At 35.9% G+C, this 20122-nt stretch overlaps 1 protein-coding gene across 7 annotated transcripts in view; it reads left to right on the top strand.

Annotated features, from left to right (window-relative positions):
* Positions 1 to 20122, top strand: part of LOC143213172 (tachykinin-like peptides receptor 86C) — a 181162-nt gene that overhangs the window by 114173 nt on the left and 46867 nt on the right. For all 7 annotated transcript variants that reach the window (XM_076432788.1, XM_076432790.1, XM_076432787.1 and 4 more), the window contains 2 exons: positions 11004 to 11138; positions 13874 to 13954. In XM_076432788.1, the coding sequence (XP_076288903.1) occupies positions 11004 to 11138; positions 13874 to 13954 (216 nt within the window). The remainder of the gene's footprint in view (positions 1 to 11003; positions 11139 to 13873; positions 13955 to 20122) is intronic.

Here is a 20122-nt window from a genome sequence, read left to right as displayed (position 1 = left end):
GCTGGTTTTTTCCCTAGATTTTTACTCTACTTTGGACACTCATATTATTAGATATAAACATAATCTCGTTAAAATCATGACCAGACCCGTGTGTGATGAACCTTCCTCTTTCGAATGAGCCCTCACCCAGCCCACAATTAGCTCAAATAAGGACAAACAACCGATCCGCGCAGACCCATGTTTCGGACCCAAAATCTAGTAAGATTCTAGTAATTTTCTAGTTCCAAATCGAGGGTAGACTACCCCCTTAAGGGGGAACTATACCCTCGGATTGTAACTAGAAAATAACTAGAATCTTACTAGATTTTTGGTCGAAACATGGGTTTGCGCGCCTCGATTTTTTGTCGTTATTTGAGCATATTTTGAGCTGGGTGAGGACTCATTCTGTAGAGGAAGGTTAAATAAGGTCTTCTCATGATTTAACGAGATTATGTTTATATCTAATAATATGAGTGCCCAAAGTAGAGAAAAAATCTAGAAAAATAACCGCAGATTTCAATGTATTTTTCTGTCTCAAAGAGACTTTTTTGACTGATATGACGAGAAGAGCGCCTTGTAATGAACCTTCCTCTATCAAATGAACCTTTGTGCAGCTCAAAATATGCTCGTATAAGGTCAAAAAATCGAGGCGCGTGATTTCATTCACATTAGCATAGATTTCCCCATGAAGACAGAGGTCCTCCCGGATGCAGAGCCAGTCTAGAGCCAATTTTAGTTCAGTTCGCTTAGACGAGATGGCGCCTAGTCAGGAGGACTGTCAATCAGTGCTGTGATATTGTGCAACATTTCACTGCTGCACTGCTGTCAACGTGGAATCATAGCAAAACTGACACAGACGAGGTAAATATTCTCATCGGTGGCACTAATATTAGTGCCACCTGCCCTGTATAGCGGCTATTCGCGACAAGCTGAATAGAATATGGAAATAACAAGCAACTCCATCTCGTGTTCATTAGGCAGTTGCGTGTTTATCAATGTTACCAAACTTTTTTTTTGCACAGATGTTTATAACATTGATAAATAGTTATTTTCTAGTTACAAATCGAGGGTATAGGTCCCCCTTAAATATTTCAATAATAAAGCTGAGTTTCATCAACTTCATCGAACATGGAGAACATAACTAGTAAAGCAATTCAGTCGACTGGAAACCACTAAAAACTATCGACTAAATAGTCGATAGTATGTAGCGACTAAATAGTAACTAGTCGATAGTTGAATTTAGTCGATAGTGCCCATCACTATCTTACACTCGATTTGCTCCACGTGCGATTTTGCAAACTGTTTCTCGATAGCTCGAACGATGGGCGAACAATAACGTGGACCTTGGCTATACATACAGGGTGTCCCAAAACTCGTGAAAATCCCGCAAGGGGGTGGTTCCTGAGACCATTCTAAGAGACATTTTCCTTTGCACCAATGTCAACTGCGGCTTTGTTTAGGAGTTATTAACGAAAAACACGGACCAATCAGAGCGCGCCCTGGCCCGGCGCGCCACGCCGCGACATCGCAACGAACAAGAGTTTCCCGATAATGTGAACCCTCTCCGATTTCGATGAGCTTTGGATATGTTGTCAAGACCATGATTCTGAACAATATTTCTCTTTAGACTTTTTGGCGATCGGCTTTAGTTTACCAGATAAGTAACTTGTAATTGTAAATCGATCGATGTACTATCTGAACTATCTCCTCTCCGATTTCGCTGAGCTTTGGATACGTTGTCAAGACCATGATTCTGAACAACATTTCTCTTTAGACTTTTTGGCGATCGGCTTTAGTTTACAAGATAATCGTAAAAAAAGAGAAGAAGCAGAAACTGATTGAATTAAAAACTCACGTATTCAGCCGTAAATCCATTTGCTGCTTCGAAATGTGCGTCACTGGGTCACTCGGTGACGAACTGCACAGATGTCTTCAGGTATACGGCAGTACCGAAAGTCAAGGGACGTACGGCCAGGTCGGCGAACTGCACAGCCGGTGGTAGGAGGCCTAAGGGATGCGCGGTTAAATCGACGATCCAGAATTTCACTTTCACTTTCGAATCGATAAATAATTCGTATGTTTATTTCACACAGATGCCTTGAAATTTTTCCACACTCACAATCACTGTTCACATTTGTCAACACATAGTTATGCACTAATAATAATTGCCATATCCCTTGTACTGCTGCACAAATCACAAGAATCAGGTCATGCAATCACTAGACTGCGGATTTCATGCATTTGCAGCAAACATGAGTAGGTGCATTTTAAGACAGTAGAGAGATTAAAATAATTTCAAAACACCATAGTATTATTTTCAACTTCTTAAAATGATCACAGTGAGAATCAAATATCTGTCTGGCTCCTGTCCCTTGTAATAGCGGCAGCCAACATTCATTTTGCATAAAGATCCGTAGTCTAGTGATTAGTTTAAATATCAATATCAAAAACACAGCTAATAGCAACCGTTAGCTTTGAATTGACAAGTCTTTGGAGATGTTCTCTCTACCGCGGCTCGAACGACACTGATTTTCCGCAAGATTTTTCTAAAGAATTTAGGAAGGGCATTTAGAGTGTCGAAATTCGAAATGCACACTGTAGCACGAAAACGACGGGACGGTTAGACGAAAAACAGGTTGCGAGAAGGACCGCTGTAAGATTTATGGCAACCACATTGTTACGGATAGAAATACATTTATAATTTTCTCAACGGTGGACTCATGTATACGAAAGTATCACGAAACATGAAGTGTGATAAATTGTAAGGGATTAGTGGAGAAAGGCTACTGCTGGTCGATTGGTACGAAATCATGTATAATGCGTAGGAGATGCACCTGAATCTCGTCGACACTGGCGACTGCGCGATAGCGTTTGTTGCATTTCAAGCCGATAGCGTGTAAAGGTAGACACAATGTGTCTACCTTAGGCCGCAAAAAACCTCGATTTGGTGAATATCTCACATGAAGGTTACTAGCGAGCACGGGGAAACCGAAAGGTGGATCCGGGGCCGCCAGGCTACAAAGAGTCGCGAGGTTCAGGAAGACAAAAAGAAAAGAAATACAATTGTGAACATAAAGCAATAACCGTCTAGCGAAAGTCATTACGCATGTGGTGGCATGCAAGTACGAGCCTAGGAATTTGTATACCTGGGACGGCGGTTAAAGTAAACAATAACAAGCGAATGCTCGAGCCCTTCTCCACGAATCTCAGGTAGTTGATTAGAGTGGGGAACAGTATAAATGTCGAGGAAGCGAACAATTGAGTCAGTCTGTTCGTATTCATTGAACAAAATAAAATTTCTTCAAACAACATTTCTAGTTTTGTTATTTAAAAATACCAAAACGCAATTGACGGGTGATAAACGTAGTTTGTGTCAAAACACACATGTTTAGTTTATCCTGCAGATTGGTACGCAGAGTCGATGGGTAACCGTTTGAAAGCGTCGTCTGTCCTTCTTTTAGAAAGTTTCTTAAGGAAGGTATAGGACAGTAGGAATGCTCTCTCTCTACGCTGACCTGACATTTTTACCCCCTGCTGGGTAAAAGGACGGATGATTTTTCTGTTTTCGAACAGTTACCCATCGACTCTGCGTACCAATCTGCAGGAAAAACTAAACATGTGGTTGCCATAAATCTTACAGCGGTCCTTCTCGCATCCTGTTTTCGTCTAACCGTCCCGTCAATTTTTAACTTTGGGTCTTTGTTTGGACTAGTGAGGGGTAAACACTAAACATACTAAAAGTCCCCACTCCTAGAAGGTCAGCGGGTTGCAGGGGGGCACGTAGAAGGTCCCATTTTTCGGTTTTCCGCGTATATCTCGGAAACTATGCATCCTAGTGATAAGACCATTCAATACAAAATTAAAGTTGACAAAATGTGCCACAGGATTGATTGGATTCAGTTTTTCGCTATCTCGCATAGTTTCCGAGATATCCGCGCTCAAAGTTCACTAATTGTGCTGAACCTAGCCAAGTAAGGCAAAAAACGTGAGGCAAAAATTTCTTTTTCACAATTAGTGAATTTTGAGCTCGGATACTAATTTCATTCTGTATGAACTTTTCTTTTTATAGATATGAAATTAATACAACACTTCATATAATAGTTAAATGTTTAGTAATCGATTAGATACCAACATGTTCAATCATGTAAACAATATTTTAAAAAATGGTACAACAATTTTGAAGGTCCACTTAATACTCAATGGTTCGTCTAGATACATAACTTGTTTATTATTAGCTGTGTGGTAGCGTTTCGCTTTTACTTGCATTCAACATTTTAGCGTTTACGTATTACCGACGAGAGCTATAAAAGTAAACCTAATATTCAATGTATTTTCATGGTCTGATTTTCTGGTTCGCTGGCGCTCCATTACCATTTCGTGCGGCATCGCGTCGACCGCGACTTTATCGACAGAGTATAAAATAGATCGCTTTTTGTACGGCTCAGCGCAACGATTACAAATTCAAAATCGTGATCTGTCGTCTGGTGTAGAAGAGTCCATCTTATGATTTCACTACAAGTACCCGAAAACTCATTTTCATCATTTTGACAGTTCTAGAATATTACAATTTCACAACCTCACAATTTTCCATTACAAATTTAACGACTTTAGAATTTGACAATTTTATAACTTTACATCTTTAGAATTTTACAATTTTATAACTTTACATCTTTAGAATTTTACAATTTCACAATTTTATAACTTCACATCTTTAGAATTTTACATTTTCACAGTCTTATAATTTTACAATATTACAATTTTGCTATTTTACAATATTACAATTTTACAATTTTGCTATATTACAATTTCACAATTTTACGGTCAAGAGTGGTAAAAATTGCGATTTTTCATAGTTTTTGGCCTTAAATTGCCAATTTAAAAAAAGGTTACCTAACCTAACCTAACCAAACAATTTTTCAGATACAACAGATGTTTTCAGTACAAATTCCCGAAAACTCATCTTCTTCGATTTGATAGTTTTAGACTTATGAGTCAATGAAAAAAGGGTGACACGTTTTCTTACACGTCTGTAAAATCAACAATTTCAAAGATATCGAAAATCCTTTCAGATTCGTTTATAGGTCACTAAAGACTACAACATATCTCAAATTCAACAACGAAACTTGACTCGAAAAAATGTCCGTTTTCACGTGCAATGACCCATAGTGAAAATCGAAATGTTTTTTAGCTATTGAAGAGTGTAATTTCTACATGTATAGCGTTTCGTTTCTAGAACAGTTGTCGCGCTTCTCAAGATTTTTTCAGAAAAGTACCCGGTATCTCCGTGACGATGCAGCCGAGTTTACATAGTGAAAAGTGTGTTAGCTGACGGCAAACAATTAAAGAAGACAAACACTTTGCAGCGTACAATTTGCTACGCGATACAAATTAAGATAAGCACGTGCGACTAGATGTTGCGACTCCTTTCTGTTTGTAAACGAAACACCTGTCTGCTTAAATGAGTTGGAGAAAGGTAACCTGCGGGAAAAGAGGAAAATATTTTCCACAAACACGATGTACAGTATTGTACAGTGACTCCCGCTAATATTCGGAGACTTAAAAAGACGATAACTTTTTTAATTTGACGATTTCAACGATTTGAACTTTTTGGAGGAGTTAAAAGTTCTTCTTTTCAATTTGCAATTGCGACCGATAACACTTTCTTCAAAAATTATTTACACATTAGCTAGTAAACTAATCCTACTGACAATTCAAAAAAGCTCAAGCTATCGGGTCGAATTTTGGAGAAGTCATTTAGTCCAGTCAATGAATGAACTAAGTCCGTAGACTATACATATACATATAGTCAGTAGATCTCAGAATTTACACATAAAGTTAAAATTGCTCCAACTTTTAAACGGTTGAAGATGAAATAATAAAAATGATATCTTCTTGAAGGAAATTTAATGCTCAACAACTTCCTTTGTTATTACTTTTTCGGAGGGCGAAAGGCGGAAGAGTTAGTTAGTCAAATAAGGCAAAAAACATGAGGCAAAAATTTTCTTTTTCAAAATTAGTGAACTATGAGCGCGGATGTCTCGAATACTATGCGAGATACCGAAAAACTGAATACAAACAATCTTGTGGCATATTTTGTCAGCATTAATCTTGTATAGAATGGTCTTATCGCTAGGACGCATAGTTTCCGAGCTATAAGCGAAAAACCAAAAAAAGGGACCTTCCCCTGGGGACTTTTAGATTTACCTCCTAACTATAGTCCAGTCGCCAGGTACTTTTACCTGGAAAATATTCCGAACTTAATGAAATTTTGACACGTCATTTAGGGGTACTCTGGGGTGTCGAATCTGAGTTTTCGACCTCGAGGACCCTGTGCTAACTTGGGGAGGGGGAAAAACCACGATTTTTATTACCTTGTTTTGGTTTTTCGCCTATTACTCAAAAACTGTAGGTCCTATGAACTTTTGTCTTCCATTTTTGGAAAGAGCATTAAATTTCCTTCAAATTTCACTGGTCAATCTTTTTTTTTGACCAAATAGGCACCGAGAGACAGGCGTTCAAAATTAAGAAATTAAGTGGCAACTGACGAATATAGGGAAAGACGGAGCAAATTACACTGTCCAACAACAAAAATGTTTCCATATCACTGTTGGGTGTATCTTATACAGTTTTTAGCGCTGATTCCGAATCTGGTCTTAATTTTTCTCCTACACGCACAGTTTTAGAGAAATTTGAGTTTGAAAAAAAAACACGTTTTTCGACTTTGAACAGATATTATGATGTTATTATAAATTAGATATTGTATTATTCTTTACAGCAAAAGATTCTCTAGACTTTCCCGAATCCAGAGATGTGCAATAGTAATACATTATGATTGTTTAAACATGTTTAAACAATCATTAAAGACGGACAGGCATCACTTTTGTACACATTTTTGAGGATATTTTTCAATTAAAAAAAAAAAATAAGAGTCTACATAGTATGTAGATTATATGTAGATATGTTGAAAAACTAAATTTGTGAGCCAAAAACCTGCAATTTCCTGCTAAATGTCACAATGTGTGGCTCAAAATGACATTTTGAGAAACATTTCCTAATTTTGAACGCCTGTTTCCCGGTACCTATTGGATGAAGAAAAAAACGTTCGTAGGACCCATAGTTCTTGAGTTATAGGCGAAATACCAAAACAAGGTAATAAAAATCGTGGTTTTTTCCCCCTCCCCAAGTTAGCACAGGGTCCTCGAGGTCGAAAACTGAGATTCGACACCCCAGAGTACCCCTAAATGACGTGTCAAAATTTCATTAAGTTCAGAATATTTTCCAGGTAGACGCCTTTTTTTCGACCTGCCGACTGGACTACTAGTTCAAACAAAGACCCAAAGTCAAAAATTGTGTTCCTTCCATTTCCCTCTACAACTTTTCGTTGACTGGACTAATTCGTTTTTAAAAGATGTACGAATATATTAATTATACACCCACCGTATCTCTATGAGAGACAAGATCGAGTAAAAACAATTTCAAAAATCGAAAGTGAGTGCATCTGCTGTGACTTGCCCGTCAAAAACGCTTAAAATCGCTGAATTTTACATACATCCATAACTTTTATACTATTCGATTCCTAACATTGAAACTTGAATTTTCGGCACTTCCTCGTCAGTCTACAAGATTGCATTTTAAAAAGTTAAACATTTTTGGTTTCCGGAGGTGTAGTTTAACCTAATGTTGCATAAACGATATCTCAGAAAAGATGAATTTTCGTATATAATATGCAACATTAGGTTGAACTAATACGCAATATTTGGTTGAACTTCGCCTAAGGAAACCAAAAATTTTTATCTTTTTTAAATTTTAATTCTATAGGTTTTGACGAGAAATTACCGAGAATCCAAATTGCACTGTTAGTGCCCTTACTTTCCCTTCGCAACTGCGACCAATAACAATTTTGTTAAAAATTGTTTACACATTAGCTAGTAAACTAATCCTAGTAATAACTCAATAAAGCTCAAGCTATGGGGTCCAATTTGGACAAAGTCATTCGATTTTAAAAGATGTACGAATCCATTAATTATACACCCACTGTATCTCTATGAGAGACAAGAGTAAACACAATTCCAAAAACCGAAATTGATTGCATATGGAGTGAGCACTGTCCCATTATACACACAAGTATGCAGATATTAATAACACTGTCCAACAAATTTCAACTTTTTTTATGATTTCAATATACTGTTGGGTCCTTCTTATAGAGTTTTTTTCGCTGATTCCGAATCTGTCCTTAATTTTGCTCCTATACGCACAGTTTTTGAAAAACATGGCTTTGAAAAAAAACATATTTTTCAACTTTAAACAAATATTGTGATGTTATTATAAAAGATATTGAATTGTTCTTTACAGCAAAAGATTCTGTAGACTTTCCCGAATACAATGATATCCAATATTAATACATTATGATTGTTTAAACATGTTTAAACAATGATTAAAGACGGAGAGACGCTACTTTTGCACCAATTTGTGAGGATATTTTTCAATTTATCTCAAAAAATTAGGGTCCAGCAGAAAATCCAGCGGAAAATCAAACTATACCACGCGATAGAGCAGACTTTTATCTTGAGAAACCACCCTATCAAGTTTGTAACGTCGACGTTTTTTTCGAACCAGAAAGCAAAATATCTTCGCCCGACATGAGTTGTCGCCAGTGGCGCTCACCACCAGAACGGTCGTTCGCCGCTCCGCATCCCGTCCCGAGCGCCACTGGCGGAAACTCATGTCGGGCGAAGATATTTTTCTTTCTGGTTCGAAAAAAACGTCGCTGTCGCAAACTTCAAACGGGGGTTTTTCATGATAAAAGTCTGCTCTATCGCGTGGTATAGTTCGATTTTCCGCTGGACCCTAACTTTTTGAGATAAATTGAAAAATACCTCAAAAATGGGTGCAAAAGTGGCGTCTCTCCGTCTTTAATCATTGTTTAAACATGTTTAAACAATCATAATGTATTAATATTGGATATCATTGTATTCGGGAAAGTCTACAGAATCTTTTGCTGTAAAGAACAATTCAATATCTTTTATAATAACATCACAATATTTGTTTAAAGTAGAAAAACGTGTTTTTTTTTCAAAGCCATGTTTTTCAAAAACTGTGCGTATAGGAGCAAAATTAAGGACAGATTCGGAATCAGCGCAAAAAACTCTATAGGAGGGACCCAACAGTATATTGAAAACAAATTTGGTGTTGAACAGTGTAATCCAATTAAAAAGTTAAAGGAGTTATTCATCGCGTCCAAGAAACGGAATGTTTTAATTAACTGCAAATACAACGCCTCTGAGGACAATAAGTATTGTTGCGCTAATTGTAAGTTAAGGAATGATTCAGGGATCTTATAATTCCGGATTTAAGGGGAACGCACTCCAGGAAAGTCGGAGGAATGCAAATTCCGCCGTAGCATAGAACAATGCCTATAAAACAAAAGAAACAGCTTTCAATATTTCAAGCGATCTGACATTTTCACATGTTTCTTCGATTTATTCATAAAATAAGTGAAAAGTGCGCTTGAGCCGAATTAAATTTCACAATATTTATTTGCATTATTTCACAATATTAATCTACAATGTTTCACAATATTTATTAGCAATATTTCACAATATATATTTGCAATATTTACAATATCGTCAGTAGCATCGAACAATGCGTATAAAGCAAAGTAAACAGTCTTCGATATTTCAAGTGACCTGACATTTCCACATATTTCTTCGATTTATTCGACGCAAAATCCTGTTTAAGTTCATTTCGCGTGTTCTGACCATGTTTACAATGCATAATGGTTGAAGCAGTAACATGGTGAAAAGAGCACTCGAGTCAAATTACATTTCGCAATATTTATTTTCCATATTTCATAATATTTCTTTACAATTTTATTTATTTATTTGAATATTTACATATTAACCATATTTATTTAAGACATTTCTAATATTTACAATATTTCTTTGCAATATTTACAATATTTCTTTGCAATATTTCTTTGCAATATTTACAATATTTACAATATTGGCAATATTTATAATATTTATTTGCTATATTGGCAATATTTACAATATTGGCAATATTTACAATATTTATTTGCGATATTTACAATATTTATTTGCGATATTGGCAATATTTACAATGTTTATTTGCAATATTGGCAATATTTATTTGCGACATTTCGCAATATTTATATGCAATATTACACAATATTTATTTGCAATATTACACAATATATTGACGATTGAGTAGGCGATCTGAGATAGAACGGTCTCCTCCGTCGAACTTAGAATAGGACATTACTGTAATGTACAGTAAAACGAATTAATATTCGGACGCTCTAAATGAAACGTCATCTTTTTTATATTGTACTATACGATATGAACTTTTTTGGGAAGCTAGGGCAATTAGTTTACTACAGGATGTGAAGAAATTTTTTTAAAAATTACAATTGATCGGAATTGTAGAAAAAATACCGAAAGTAGAATTTTACAACTTTTTATGTGGGCCCCTATATTGAATATTTAAAAAATACGTGTTGTAGATCTGTGTGAATTAAACATATTCTGAAAATTTCGTCAACATCGGTTGACTTTGCAATCAGTTACAAACGTGTAAAGACGGTAAAAATTTCAGATTTTCACGATTATCGGCCTGTAACTGCAATAAATTTAAGGATTCTTACATCTTTCAATGCCTGTCGTTTTTTCCCGCATCAATCGATTTCGATGAAACTTTCACACTGCACATAATTGACACAGATCTACGAAACGTATTTTAAAAATTTTCAATGTAGGGCCATATATTAAAGTTGTCAAATGCAACGTTTAGCCTTTTTTCTACAATTCCGATCAATTGTAATTTTTTAAAAAATTTCATTGCACATCATGTAGTAAACTAATTGCTCTAGCTTCCCAATAAAAAGTTCAAATAGTATAGTACAATATTAAAAAAGATGCCGTCTTTTTTAGAGCGTTCGACTATTAATTCGTTTCACTGTAATTCTTTAAAAATTGTTTTCGACGAAAGTGAACTTCTGATTGCAGGTACGTGGCCATCATGACGCCTCTGAAGCCTCGTATATCTCGCAGAGTATCAGTGATATCTATGATTGTGATTTGGACAATAGCTTCGGCACTGGCTTTGCCGGGCTTCTTATATTCAGCAACGAAAACTTGGAGGTAGTCATAGTCATAAATTATTTCTAGTTATATTTTTGCCGAAGCCTGTTAAAAGTTTGTGTAAGTTTCTTAAATTAGTTGCACGGAAGCCTCACGTTTAATTTCTCTACACACTTTTGTCGAACAATACAGTTACAGACACGCTTTAAAACAGTATAACATTTTTATGATGGGACCAAATGACCTTTTTTTTAGCGATTAGAAGAATTGATTTACCAAATGACATACAAAAAAGATTTCGAAATAGTTGCAATTGCTAAGAATTACATGAGAAAGTAAAAGAGGCACCGTTTATAATTTTTTTATTAGAACCCATAATGAAAATTTAAAATATGGGTTTTGTAGATTATGTTAGTTATATACATGCTGAAAGTTTCATCGAAATCGGTTTGATGCAGGAAAAAACCACACGCATCGAAAGATGTAAGAGTCTATGGGGATTTTAAATTACTGACCAAAGGTCGCGAGAAACTATGTTTTCACTACATTTAACCACCACATCTATTTCGATGAAATTTTCAACATGTGTATAACTAACATAGATATACAAAACATATGTTTCACATTTTCATTATGGGCCCAAATAAAAAAGTTTTAAAAAATGCTTTTTTTTATTTTTGCATGCAACCTTGTAAATTGTAATTTTTGGAAAATCTTTTTTGCAGATCATTTACTAAACCAATGCTTCTAATTGCTTACAAACCATCGGGTCGTTTGGTACAATTATAAAAAAGTTATACATATATAAGGATGTTTTAAAGTGCATCCAAATACTTTCGTGGCTCACTGCATATTGGTAAAATTTCATAAAAAATAAGTAAAAAATAAAGAAGTTTCAGTATGGCACTAGTATTGTCTCACCGATACGCTATTTTTTGTCGCGCGTTCCGTGTTTACGTGCTGTCCCTTTCTACGTTCGGCGCGGTCGACGAAGCCACAAAAAAGTAGTGTCCTGTTCCGATCTATGTCATGACCAGTGTTCAGATATGGTGCATCTTTTCTCGCGCATGCGCGGCCAAAGCAGTAACGTATCTATATTAAGATGATCAGGGAGCAAAGCCCTAAGGCAGTTATATGTATTGGCAAGAATGTACTGAAACAATCTGCTCCGGACAAAAAGACTCCACGACATGTCCTACGAGTTACGAAATATACAGAAATACACATGTTATACATTCATTTTTCAGAATCAAATTGTAATATCAATTTTTTAGAATTCTGTGGGGTGCTCGAAGTACCCTATTTTATCGAGAACCTAACCTGAAATCGCCGCGCATGCGCGAGAAAAGATGCACCATATCGGAACACTGGTCATAACACAGAACCGAGAATTGACTTGATTAGAATGAGACATTACAGTGTACAGGGTGAGTCACCTAAAGTTACACCTCAAATATCTTTTATGTTTTCAAAGATACATTAAATGACTTGCGACAAAGTTGAATGGTAAATTGGGGCTCATACGACACCAAAAAAATTATTGTGGAATGACCTTGAGTAATTATAGTCACTGAATTTGTAATTAAAGGGACTATCATTTTAGATGTTTAAAAAAGGGTGGTTCTGTAACAGACCTGTACGGTGCAGGCCTGTTACTATTAGACACGCGCCGAACACAACCGATCGACGCCGAGGATTACCGAACGCGTCGTCCGCGTACGACGCGTCACGATGCACGATCCCCGCGCTCCAGGCCATATTCGGCGGGAAACGGACGTCGAGGTTCCGCCATCTTAACGGATACGGAAACTCGACGTCACAAATCCGTTCTCCCCGCACCATTCCGCTCACCACCAACCCCCGCCTATAAAAGGCGATGCAAACGAGGCACGGGCCTCTTTTCCAGCCTGGGCAGCATCCCAGGAACACCTTCCTACCTAACCTAGTTCCCACCGGCGTGACAGCATACACGCCAAACAGAGAGGGCAGCATCCCTCTCTGCCGCTCAGGCAGCATCCTGAGCAAACCTCTCGGGCAGCATCCCGAGAACTCCGACAGCTACCGGAGACGATTAAATGTAGGGGCAGCATCCTCTACATTTGCCGTAGAACCGCCACGAGGATTTTCCCGACTCGTGGCAGGGTTTCCCGACCACTCCTGTCTGAACCCAGTCGCCGGCACAAGCACCAGGTCCACGAATACGCGTCGCGTCGCGATGACCGATCACGCAAGGATCGCCCCTAGAATCACGGGTCCGTAAGACCGTCCATGAGACACAAGGGTACGCGAATGTACGAGCAGTGAGGCCCGTAAAATACATATACACGTTGTCGTTATTTCACGTCCCGCGCACCTCGTCCATTTTCAGCTTCAGTCGATCCTCTCGCCGGTAGACGAACCCGGCTCGACGAGTTATTCCAGCACGAGAGGATACGACGCCGCGACGACTTCTCCGTCGGAAGCAGAACCGTTACAGTTCCATTTTTAAAAAAATGAAGGTGACCTTGATATCTCTAAAAAATTACATAAAAACAAAAATTGTTTTTGTATCGTATGAGACCCATTTTACCATCCACCTTTGTCCTCAAGACATTTAATGTATCTTTGAAAACAACAAAGATATTTGAGGTGATAACGTTAAGTGACTCACCCTGTATTTACTAAAATTATCCACATGTTTTCTGTCAATATTTCTCCAAATGTCTTTAGCTCACTATTGGAGATAATAAAATCAACTGTACATATTAATGTCGAGTTAACGTAAACATAGTAAATCACAAAAATCTGAATTACAGTTATCTGGAGAATAAGACTAGAATTGTATGTTACTTGTCGTGGCCAGACGGAGACTATGTGTACAGCAGAAGCGACTATTTGTAAGTATTTATTTCCAGTAAACTTATATTAACATTTAAAGTCGTTGTATAAACATTTGTGCAAAGCGTATCGCCGTAGTAATTACTGGGATATGAAACGAGAAGATATTTCTACACAGTTACGGTTAACTGTGGGGTGAGGTTACGCAATTATCAATTGATAAATACACTTTTTAATGTTTGTCTAAGATAGCGATCATTTCAAGTTATTTGAAACCAAAAGTTATTCGGAGGATGCGCATTGCTAAATTGAAATCTCCATGTACCAAGATCCAGAACTGCGATCTAATTAAAAACGAGTAGCGGAAACCAAACAGAATCGTATCACGTGTATATGGTATTTCATAGAATGTGTTTAGCATACAAATTTCGAAAAATTGATCTGATATGCACACTAGGGTGGACCTTATTTTTCGACTTCCGAATTTTTTCGGGACACCCCCTAGAATTGTAACACTTGACGCAAAAATAATGCGTGCCAAATTTGAAATCGATCGGATAACGGGAAGTGCTGCCGCATCGACTTTGAAAATTTTTTAATTTTGTAACCCGACTTTCTCCACTGTAGTATATCATTAGTATATATTTTTATATATCGTTGAATTTGTCTTTTTACGCACTATAATAATGTAGAAACAAAATGTAGCATTAATTTAAGAACAAATTCGTGACCTTGAAATCTCAAAAATTGACTTTTCAAACAAAATTTTTTTGCATTATATTTAATTTAATAAACAATACAACTTTTGTCTAAGAAATTTTTTTATATTTTTATAAATAGCGAAAATATTTAGACATTCCCATTTGAGGACTGTTTAGTTTGCCACAGCCTCCGGCCGGCACCAATGCTTAAGGATAGGGCGACGGACATCGGAGGTACCGGTCCGATTTCTCTCCGAAATTTCTTTTCGCGCCGAGCCGCAGCCGTCAGGTCATAAACTCTCGACGAGGGTCGCGGCTGCCTGCTGTGCGTGGCACAAAAAAAAGGTTTTTATGTGCTCTACAACTCCTTAGGTAAACTATCGGTAGGTCTCCTTTATAACATCATGGAAGTAGGAAACGTTCCTAGTTCCTACCGCTTGGTGAATTTTTCTTAAATAATGATTTTAAATAATTACTAGTAAATATATTAGAGACATATCTTTGTTCTGCAAATTTTCCACCGGACCTAGTGTGAAACAATGTTTAAATATATGGTCGTATTCTACGATTCTTGCTCTTTGAAATACCGTTCTTTTTTCATTGTTCGTAACACCTTGTTGCCATCATTCAGGTAACCTGTCAATTCCCGTATCCCAATGACTAATTAGCAACACGTGTTTTCGATATACAAGTAAAATTACTTACTCATTTAAAAAGCGCCATAACTCTTTCCTTCCAACGTAACACACTTATGATATCAAAAATTATTTCAGATACACCGGAAAATAATAAAATGTTCATTTTAGGGAAACCAATAGTGTCATTTCGCCCACTACGATACTTTGCAACTGTACGCATCATGTAAAAATTTCATACGACACACATGAGATGTGAAATACTCCAGTAACTACAAACAGCTGTTAGGTTTGAATTGTTTGTTGTTTCGGGTGAATAAAATTGCTGAATATTCTTTAGACATTACACCTTCCACGTAGTAAAAAAGCGAGCGAGAAGAGTCGCAAACGTTTCTATTGGGCGGTACGGAATCGCAATACTAAATACATATGTAGATCGCGTAACTGTGCAATACGTAAATAATATTATTTCACAGTTATAATAAGTAATAATATATTTATTTAGTGAGAACAGCTACGTGATCTATTTCACCGTAATTAACATGTAAAATAATTTCTTCCATCCAGCCATTTTGACTTTTTAAATGTGGAAATAGGTTTTCATAATGCTACAGCTTACGATAATAAGCGAATTTAACGACCTACTACATTATTACGTTACCCTTTAAATAACGCCAAAATAGTTTGTCCCGACATTTCGGGCCAAACACCCCACTGAGCGATGGCTTGTTTAACATTGGTCCCGGCGAGGTTGATTTTTTTGAAAAGTTAGTACAATTAATTGACAACATGACGTGAAAAAGATTTGTAGAAAATTGCAATTGGTCGGAATTGCAGAGAAAATACTAACAGTAGTATTTCGCAATTTTTTTGGGGTGGCCCTTTATTGAAAATTTGAAGAACACGTTGTGTGGATCTACAGGGTGTATCACACTATTCCTGGCCAGCGTTTTTCTTGCAAATTATTAGAAAAACATGAAAGAGGAAAAAGTAGTACATACCGTTTTTTATACGCACAACGCAACGACATATGTCATTTTTTTGTGTTTATGATATTTTGTTAGATACGTGACCTTCAATTTTTTTAAATAGAATGCTTTATTATTTCTTATGTTACATGAAAGCGCGTGTCTAGTCGAATTCATTCGTATACTGTGCAGTGACCCTCAAGTTCATGCAAGGTCAGAAACGAAAGAAGCATTTTGAAATACTTGCAAACACATTGGTATTAAATATTCAAAATACTTCTTTCGTTTCCGAGCTTGAATGACCTTGAGGGTCGCTGTACAATACAGGGTGTCCCAAAATTCGTGTACTTCCTTGAAATGGGAGGTTCCTGAGACCATTCTAAGAGACATTTTCCTTTGCACCAATGTCAACTGCGGCTTTGTTTAGGAGTTATTAACGAAAAACACGGACCAATCAGAGCGCGCCCTGGGCCGCCGCGCCGCACAGTGTCGCAAACCATGGACAACTAGAGGGTTATTGTTGCTCGCTCGCTTCGCTCGCTCGCGAGTAGGGTTGTTTTTGCTCGCTCGCTTTGCGAGCTCGCGGATAGGACTGCTCTTGCGAAAGGGTTAGTGGTACGCATAGCTAGTAGTACCTATAGCTATTAATGTTTTTTTTTATTTGGTGTGTGACTCTCCACGAGCCACACAAAGAACTTCCCGATTCGTTAGTTGCAGTATATTATTATCATTATTAAGTGTACGTTTTAGGAAGATTATACGTTTTCAGGGAAATTCAATAGTTTTCTACTTATCAAAATGTTTGCTATATGGCGTCGCATTAAACCAACATCGTATGCTCGTTGCTCGCTTGGTTCCTTGTTATAGCATACTAATGTTGCAAAATAAGTTGTCTTAATTAGTTTTTCGCAAACGATACAACTCCTTATTATCCGGGTTTGCAGTATTGATCCTGGTTTTCTTCGATACTGTTAATTTAAATTGTCCCAAAATATATAAACCGCGCTCAATTTTGAAACTCTGCTCAGTGCTATTATACATACAACATTTGTAAAGTTCGCCTTTCTGATTTTTTAAAATCCAAACATACTTTCTCGTATGTTTGTCCGTGACTTTTATGAATCGTAATCGCTTCAGCAGGAACCACTGGAAATTGACTACGTGTGATTTGATATTATTCCTCACTCGACATATTTACTTGATTCGATATTTTTATTATTGGTGTAAAATTTTGATCAATATTTGCATTTTTCATATAATCACGATAACGAGTTCTTACTTTCACTCCTGCTCTGGCCAATTGAAAATCTAACCACAATATAGACGGAATTTTAGTATTTTCTTGAAAAGTAATAAATTTTAATATTCCGCATGTGTGTGTGTGTGTGTGTGTGTGTGTGTGTGTGTGTGTGCTCCATTAACCAATCTGTTTTCAACATCAATGTTATTAATAATTATCATATAGTTTACATTAATTTTCAATTTAATCTCAGTTAATAATTCGTTTTAAACTGATTGTTTTTTTAAAGATTGTAATATAAATTTTTTTTTGTACTTTCATCGATATTCTTTGAAAATGTATTCTCGGGAGTAGAGATGATTAACTCACTCTTGCATTGGGATAATTTTCGATTATTGTAAGCGGAAACATCATCGTAAGGTACAAAAAAAATTTCAAAAAAATTTTTTTTTTTTAATTTAAAAAAAATCGAAAAAAAAATTTTTTGTGTAATTACGTTTGTTTCTTCGGTGGAAACTTTCCATTCTCTCGTATAAATTGCATCGTTGAATGAACTTCTTTCGAAAAAACTAAAAAAACTAAAAAACTGCTTGACCAAAATGGACCAAAATCTAATCAGCTCTAAGTTACAGCGGGGCACATCGATTGCATCATTCATCATCCTGATCGCGTTGTTACTTTTTCTGAAAACGTTAACGAAAAATTTGATTACATAGAAACGGCCATACGCGCACACACACACACACACACACACACATACGAACATTTTGCTGAAAATAGTCTAAAATGACTGCAATGACCATGAAACGTGAAGATCTGCTAAAAAATCGATTTTCGATTTTCGGGGTCATTACAATAACTTCCCTATAAAATCGGGAAGTTAAAAATCGAAAAAGTCACATCTTCATATCGATTCAAAACTATGTTCATACTATGTTAAAATGTCCAAATAATCATTTTTTGAAAACAAAAATTTTAAAAATGCAGTAGAAAATTAGTTGCAGGGAATCTTGTAAGCGAATATTAGGAAGATCAAATAGTACATCAATTCTCAGCGTAACTTGTTTACGTTGTGATATGAACAAAACACGTTTCTAGGAAATAATTTTTTTAGGAAATAATGGCTAGGGGTTGGCTAATTGTAATTCAACTTTAAAAATTTTGTAATACTTATATGCAACATAATAATTGACCTGAAATGAAACAATAAAATTTTATAGGTTTCCCTAATCTTTACCAGAGGATAAAAAAAAAACGTATCCGAACGTATCGGTGATTTTGGTTGTGTCTATTCCTAAGATAGTATATTTTGATATTATATAAGTCTAATTTGCGACTTCCGGCGAACATCAGAGTTATTTAACAAAATATGTAGCAAGTACCGGTCAGCAGCCGAGTACGCGAATATCCTCTTGTAGATATATGAGATTTGACTACGGTTGTTGAATAAATAAAAGAATGTTTATATTACATAAATTACAGATATGATTAAATAAATAAAAATTAATGTTCTAATATCATTGATAATTATTTACAAAAAGGTAACACCCTCTGATCACGCTGATTTTTTAATATGTTGTCCAGGTCAGCACCCCGAATAATGTTGTAATGGTGTTACTCGCTGGTCATTGTTTATAAAAAAGTTATTAACAAAAAAAATTAATCTACTTTTTATATATTTTAAAAACACGTTTCACATTTTCTCCTAGTCAGATAACGTGTGTAAATTTTCCCGCAGTAAAATGAATGTATTATACGCATTCTGGTATCAGGTATGTCGTTCACTTGTAGAAAGCGAAGATTCAGATTCTGATAATTATGAATAATTTATAATTTATAATTGTAAATAAATATAAATATAATTTATAATTTATATGAATAATTTATAATAAAATGAATAATTTAAGGGAAACAATTGTTTTTTTAATATCTATATTTTCTATTATACTTATATGTATTTATTTTTATCTATTATTTTTATGTATTTATCATTATCTATTATTTTTATATATTTATTATTATCTATTATACTTATATTTCTATTATACTTACATATTAATTATGCTACTTAAAAATTGTAAATATCACGTACTAATAACGCGCAAAAAAATTAAATTTTGTTTATTAAAATCGTTTTTTATTGTTTAAATAAATTACTATATTTATAATAATATCATGTTCAGATTGCTTTCAATATAAAGAAGAAAACCCATTTTGTTTCATGTCTCTATCATGAACAGAACGAAAGTTATTGATTTTTGTCCAAAAAACAGGCATTTCGCGACACTGTGCGGCGGCCCAGGGCGCGCTCTGATTGGTCCGTGTTTGTCGTTAATAACTCCTAAACAAAGCCGCAGTTGACATTGGTGCAAAGGAAAATGTCTCTTAGAATGGTCTCAGGAACCTCCCATTTCAAGGAAGTACACGAATTTTGGAACACCCTGTATACGGATTTACATCTAACAAAATATCATAAACGCAAAAAAATTACATATGTCGTTGCGTTGCGTATAAAAAACAGTATGTACTACTTTTTCCTCTTTCATGTTTTTCTAATAATTTGCAAGAGAAACACTGGCCAGGAATAGATCCACACAACGTGCTCTTCAAATTTTCAATAAAGGGCCACCCCAAAAAAATTGCGAAATACAACTGTTAGTATTTCCTCTTTCCACAAATCTTT

This window comes from Lasioglossum baleicum, chromosome 10 (genome assembly GCF_051020765.1).
Source record: "Lasioglossum baleicum chromosome 10, iyLasBale1, whole genome shotgun sequence".
NCBI classification, from domain to species: Eukaryota; Metazoa; Arthropoda; class Insecta; order Hymenoptera; family Halictidae; genus Lasioglossum; species Lasioglossum baleicum.
This window is presented reverse-complemented; position numbering and strand designations above follow the sequence as displayed.